The sequence below is a fragment of the Temnothorax longispinosus genome, chromosome 11 (assembly GCF_030848805.1).
Source record: "Temnothorax longispinosus isolate EJ_2023e chromosome 11, Tlon_JGU_v1, whole genome shotgun sequence".
Lineage (NCBI taxonomy): Eukaryota > Metazoa > Arthropoda > Insecta > Hymenoptera > Formicidae > Temnothorax > Temnothorax longispinosus.
In genome coordinates, this window is record NC_092368.1 from 8,025,768 (window position 1) to 8,032,218 (window position 6,451).

The 6,451-nt window shown below is 37.6% G+C and overlaps 1 protein-coding gene across 1 annotated transcript; it reads left to right on the forward strand.

The window, feature by feature from the left end:
* The first annotated feature begins 467 nt into the window (after positions 1-467).
* On the forward strand, positions 468-4,778 carry LOC139821726 (uncharacterized). Its single transcript, XM_071793005.1, has 2 exons — positions 468-2,518; positions 2,843-4,778. Exon 2 carries the CDS (start codon positions 2,853-2,855, stop codon positions 3,507-3,509), a length of 657 nt encoding a protein of 218 aa, XP_071649106.1. The 5' UTR covers positions 468-2,518; positions 2,843-2,852; the 3' UTR covers positions 3,510-4,778.
* Positions 4,779-6,451: the final 1,673 nt, after the last annotated feature.

Here is a 6,451-nt window from a genome sequence, read left to right on the forward strand (position 1 = left end):
AAACAATGCCTTGGGATCGTTACAACTTATCATTAACGCATTGTCGCAGTCTTCAACCACTTTCTCGTAATCGCCCAGCTTCAAATAAACGGCAGCTCGATTTTTGTAGTACACTGCTTTCTTAGCGTTGTTCTCTGTTACTAGTTTCAGTGCGTTTGTGTAGTAACTTAAGGCTTCTGACCAATTGCCTCTATTAAACTCTTTGTTACCCTACTCTTTCCATTCCTGTGCAGTTATATCTGAATTTGCCATGGTGGAATTATGCTACAACATAAAACATATAATGCTGCATTATATGTTTCAACATTGTTAACATTGTTTTAATATTGCATTACATGTTTTAACAATTTGTCATTTGCACCATTTTGTCAACGGAGCAGTTTTCATAACAAATCAAAAGATATCGGCGGCAGAATACAAATTTTTAAAGAAAAGACCTGAAAATGCACTACTTACTTCAAATTGTTACAATACAATTAATAAAAATTGAAGAATAAATTTTGTTCTCCACGTGCACGCTATGAAAGTTGAAGTTTATTCTTCAATTTTGCAGGGTCTATTTTAAATTATATAGCGCTGTTTGTAATAAAATCTTTGCAGAGAAACAAGCCTTGAAGCATTCGAAAGCTGAGGATTCAAATTTTTAAATATTTTTTTAAACATGACTCTGCGATTATTTTTCACAAAGACATATGTCACTTCGAATTTGGTGCTTTTTAGCGCTGATTTAAAAAATGACCCGTATTTTTTATATCTGCCTAGCTGGCCCCCCACTTGCTCAAAATTTAATGACTAAATTATATAATAATGCGCTATTTATGCGCTCTTCAAATCCGTCAAAAAAAATTTTTTGCGCTCCTTTCGTTTAGTAGAAAAAAAATTGTTTTAAATAATGTGATTTGGAGCTGAGTAGGCTGTCAGTGAGCCCCCTCCCCCACATGTTAATCGCAAGCAAATCTGAAAAATAAATACACAAGATTAATCCGCTATTTATGCGCTCTCACATCAGGGTAATTTCAATTTTTGCTTGGTGCGAATGGTAAAATTTTTTGTAACTCGTTAAAAATACTAAAATTCGATTACCCAACTATACACAATACTTATCCGAATTATGCGTTATTATTTTGAGATGATTACGATTTTTGCGCCGTAACTCTTAGAGGACTTCCCTCTTGGTGCAAATGATCATATTCCCTTATAACTCGTTAAAAATGCTAAAATTCGATTACCCAACTATACACAACACTTACCCGAATTACGCGCTATTATTTTGATATGATTACGATTTTTGCGCCGCAACCCTTAGAGGACTTCCCTCTTGGTGCAAATGGTCATATTTCTTTATAACTCGTTAAAAATGCCAAAATTCGATTACCCTACTATGCACAACACTTACCCGAATTATGCGCTATTATTTTAAGATGATTACGATTTTTCGCCGCAACCCTTAGAGGACTTCTCTCTTGGTGCAAAATCATATTTCTTTATAACTCGTTAAAAATGCCAAAATTCGATTATCCTACTCTGCACGACACTTACCTGAATTATGCGCTATTATTTTAAGATGTTTACGATTTTTTCGCCGCAACCCTTAAAAGACTTCCCTCTTGGTGCAAATGGTCATATTATCCCTTATAACTCGTTAAATACATATTCGAATTGTGCAAAATTATTTTAAACCTCCGTGTGTAAACGTGGGTCAACGGCGTCCGAGGCAAAATGATATCTGCTCGTAACTGTAAAATTTGCAAGCCTGCCAGAAAGTATTAAATAAACGATGTTCATCAAAATGATTATAAAATCGTCAACTACAGTGTAGACAGATGTTTTGCAAATTTTTTCAGATTTTTTAAAATACTTTTAGGTAGAGAAAAATAGCGCCGAGCACGACTGACCCACGTAGGCACTGGGAAGGTACCGAAAAAAACGTATGCACACGGAGAGTTAAGATACTCTCAATTTGCATTGCAATTCTTAAACGACTTCTTCTTGAAGCAGAAAACGGCTTTGCAATATGGTTCAATAATAATGCGAAAAATCACGTAAATTTTAATAAAAAATAATTATTTTAGTGTAAAACAAGTGTTATCCTACTTGTGCGCAATATTGGATAACTTTGCGCGTCAATGAAAAAAATCAGCGTTCGTCGTACGAAAAAAATACAAGCGCCCTTTTTTGTTGCAAATTTCGTCCACAACAAGATGCATACGATAAAATTCGTCTCAAATAAATTCTAAGACCTAAAAACAGCGAAAAACTAAGACTATTCCAAAAAATCAAAATTATTTTCTTACATAGCTACAAACTAAAGAAAGGGTCTAAAAAATCGATTACATCAAAAAAGTATTCTTTGTAGTTTTCAGATGATGTATTGGGAGATTTTTAATTCCATTTTAAAATCGAGGGTTTTCGGTATCCGAGTCTTGGACTTTGACGGCACGTGCAAGCTAAACGACTGACTTGACGATAAATGTTGTTCAGATCATTATTGTAGATAATTTTACGCTCTACAAAAAAGGTACGTATAGTTAATTACCCTAACGGAGGAATCGTGGGAGCATGTATGGGAGGAATGTAGGAGATGGGAATCAGGAAATGGAAGTTGGCAGGAAGCGGTGGGATGGATATTGGGTGAGGAAGGGGGAGGAGAGGAATGGATGATAGAACTAGAGGGGGAAAGAATGGGAGGAAAAGGGGAGTCGGAGGAGTTACTATAGAAGAAGGAGGAGGTGAAGAGGGAAGGGGAGAGAGGGGAGGAAGGAGAGAAGGAGGAGAGGGAGTGGAAAATAGAGAAAAGGAGAAGTGAGTAATTAAAGTGCGTTACAGATTAAGCATGTTACAGATTACCCAGGATGGTGCGCGAGGAGAGAGCAATAGCAGAGGCAGTCGAAAGGATTGTAGAGGACAAAGTAAGAAAGATTTTGAAGGAGAGGAAGGAGGACGATAGAAAAAAGGACGAGAGGATAAAGGAGCTAGAGGAGAAATTAAGGAGATTGGAGAGAAAGGTAGAAAGATTGGAGCAAGGTGGAGGCAAAAGGAAGAGGGAGGATAGCGTGGAGAGTGAGGCGGGAAAGAAAAAATGGTGGGCAGGGGAGGGCGAAAGGAACGAGGACGAATTAAGAAAGAGGAACGTGATTATAAGGGTCGAGAAGGAGAAATGGGGAGGTAAGGAGTCAAATTGGGAGAAAGTGAAGGAGCTCTTCACGGAAGGGCTGAGGGTGAAGGTGATGGTAAGGGAGGTGATAGTTGTGGGGCAAAGAGGAGTTTGGCTGACTATATTGATGAAACTGGGAGATAAAGAGGAGAAGTGGCGGGTGTTGGAGGCGAGGAGAAGGGCAGGGAACAGTGTAGGGGTAAAGATACAAGAAGATAAGTCGGTGGAAAGGAGAGATAAAGAGAGAGAGGAGAGAGTAGAGAGAGCGGAAGAGAGAAGAGAGGTGCACAGGAGTACAGGGAGATCGGAGGAAGAGGAAATAGCAAGTAGGATATGGAGGAGAAACTCCTCATGAGCTCCGATGATGAGGAGAAGGGCAAGAAGGGGAGAGTGGGTCAAATAGAGAAGAGCGGGACGGGAAGGAAGGAGGCTGAAGGACGGAGTCGCGGCGGAAACGAAGGAAGAAGAAGAGGGGTGAAGAGGATTACGGAGAGGGTGGGTAAATGTTCTGTGAGGTTGCAAATGGCCAGGCATGGGGGAAAGAAAGAATAAATGTAAGAGGTTTGGGTACGTTCCTCATATAAACGCCTTGTAAACCCTACGGGGAAATACAATAAATACATACATACATACATAGTTAATTACCCTATCTTGCTTAGTTTTCGAGATATTTGAGAAAAAATAGAAAAAATCGCGTTTTTTGTTGATAATATTGTTAATAACTTTTTATTGTGCGTTAATTTTACGAAGCAAAATAAATCACACTTATTATAGCACCTCAAATCAAAGCGATTCATGGTAGTTGCAACCTGGGAAGATTAATTGGAAGGTTCGATGTGTAACATGACTAGCATAATACGTCAGTAAGTATTAACTGATTTACCTAATTTAAAAGAACAATATAATTTTGTTGACACTTTTAATTTAGTAAACTGAATAATTATTATTATCTTAACTACTATAATTATTATCTTAACCAATTTATAGTTAATTCAAATATGCGATAATACTGAAGAAAATACGTACTAAAATAAATAAATTGGATCAAATAAAAAATATTTCTATTTATTTAAAATAATTATCTGTATTAGGTGGAATAATTATTGCCATACCCGAATGAAATATTTAGTACAAAACAATTGCATATAAGCACAAATTATGTTATAAAGAAAATTAATTTAGCCACTTTGATGAACATCCCGATAAAAACAGTCACGTCACATCCACGTCGAATCCACGTAATTTCGTCGAATCCACGTCGAATCCACGTAGCAATAACGTGGATCCACGTACTGTTTTTATCGGGATTTTGGTGCATAAATACAATATTTAGTTAATAGACCTGATTTAATAAAATGTATTTATTGTCAATTCCATTACACCATACTTTCCGCGGAAAAGTAGTATATTGTACAACTAGTGGGAAAAGTGGTCGATTCTGAATGAGTGTGAAGTTGGTCGCACGAGCGAAGCGAGTCCGACCATCACACTCATTTGGGCACTCATTTGGGTTAAGAATTGGAGCCATTTCTTAACTAGTGGAGAAATGAAATTGTAAAACAAGCGCGAAAAGCGGCCTGTTTTACGCTCTTGTTAGGAAAAATAATATGAACAATTCGTGGGAAGAGTGGTCGAGCCCAAATGAGTGTGATGGTCGCACGAGCGAAGCGAGTAAATTAAGTAAAAATATCTAATTCTAAATAAATATGTGTATTATATTAAGTAAATATTGTTACAGATTTAGCTTGACATTTTATTGGTCGGTTAAAATTGATTCTGATTGGTAGAATATTTGGTTCTTTTTTAGTCACTAGATGACATTAGAAGTAAATTCATGCTTATGCGTCTTTTCTGTTTTCACTGTTTCATGATCATCCATGCCATCCATGTCGGTTACTGATATAATAAAGACTAACGACACAATTAAGTATTACAATAATCGAGTGTACTTTATTTCTTGCGCACCTGAACGCCTGTATAAAGTTATAGTTTTATCAGGTTATGGGCCCAGAATAAAAGGTGTCGCAGATAAAGGTTAAAATAAAGTATCTTTCTGCTCGAGAAAAAGTACGGAGACGGTGTGTTGTGAAGGCGTACGGAAAAATGGCGGACGTATCAAAGATCACAATTGCAAAACTGAATGGTGAGAACTATTTTACCTGGAAGTATAAAATGGAGCTACTGTTGATCAAGGAAAATCTGTGGAGCGTACTCAATGAAGTAAAACCGGAATTAACTGCCGACGGCTCGAATAGAAATGACATAGCAAACTGGCAAAGACGGGATGACCAGGCTCGCTCGATGATAGGTTTGTTAGTAGAAGATAGCCAATTAAGCCTTATTCGGACAAAGACAACAGCAAGCGCTACATGGTTAGCATTGAAGGAATATCATGAAAAGGATTCGTTGGGAAATAAAGTCAGTCTTATGCGGAAAATCTGCAGCTCCAAAATGGGTGAAGGAGACAGTATGGAAAATCATATTTCTGAACTAACAAATTTATTTCAAAAGTTAGTTGATCTCGGTGAGGAACAATTGTCAGAAAGGTGGACGGTGGCAATGATCTTGAGCAGTCTACCCAGGAGCTACGATTCGTTGGTTACGGCGCTTGAAGCAAGATCGGAAGCAGATTTAACGATGTCATTGGTAAAGTCAAAATTAATTGATGAACATAATCGTCGTAAGGAAATCGATAGCAGTAACAGCACTCAAAACGGTTCAGTTTTGAAAACAACTCAAGGTAAATTGTCTTGTTTTTTCTGTAAAAAGAATGGTCACATAAAAAAGGATTGCCATAAGTATAAGTCATGGAAAGAAAAGAAAGACAAAGAAAATAAGACAGTCACAGCAAAAACGGTAGTTAGCGATAAAGCAAATAAAGTCGAGCACAATAATGAATTTATGTTTATGGTTTCATCACACGGGTTTGGAGATTGGATCATAGATTCGGGTGCGACGAGTCACGTTACAAGCGACAAAAATTGTTTAACCTCATTTGAACATACGGACAGCAGCAGTCTGAATGTGGCAAACGGCGAGAAGGTGTGTGTGCGAGGCAAGGGCACATGCAAAATCAAACTTATAAACTCGGATGGCGAGATAACATGCGGAACTATAACTGATGTATTGTACGCACCTCAGATCAACGGAAGCCTGTTATCGGTGAAAAGGTTAGTTGACAAAGGCTTTACAGTTAACTTTTCAAGCAAATTTTGCGAAATCAAGGAAGGCAAAAGACAGATAGCAATCGCCGAAGCAAACGGAAATTTGTATAAATTGTGTCGTCCACATGAAGTT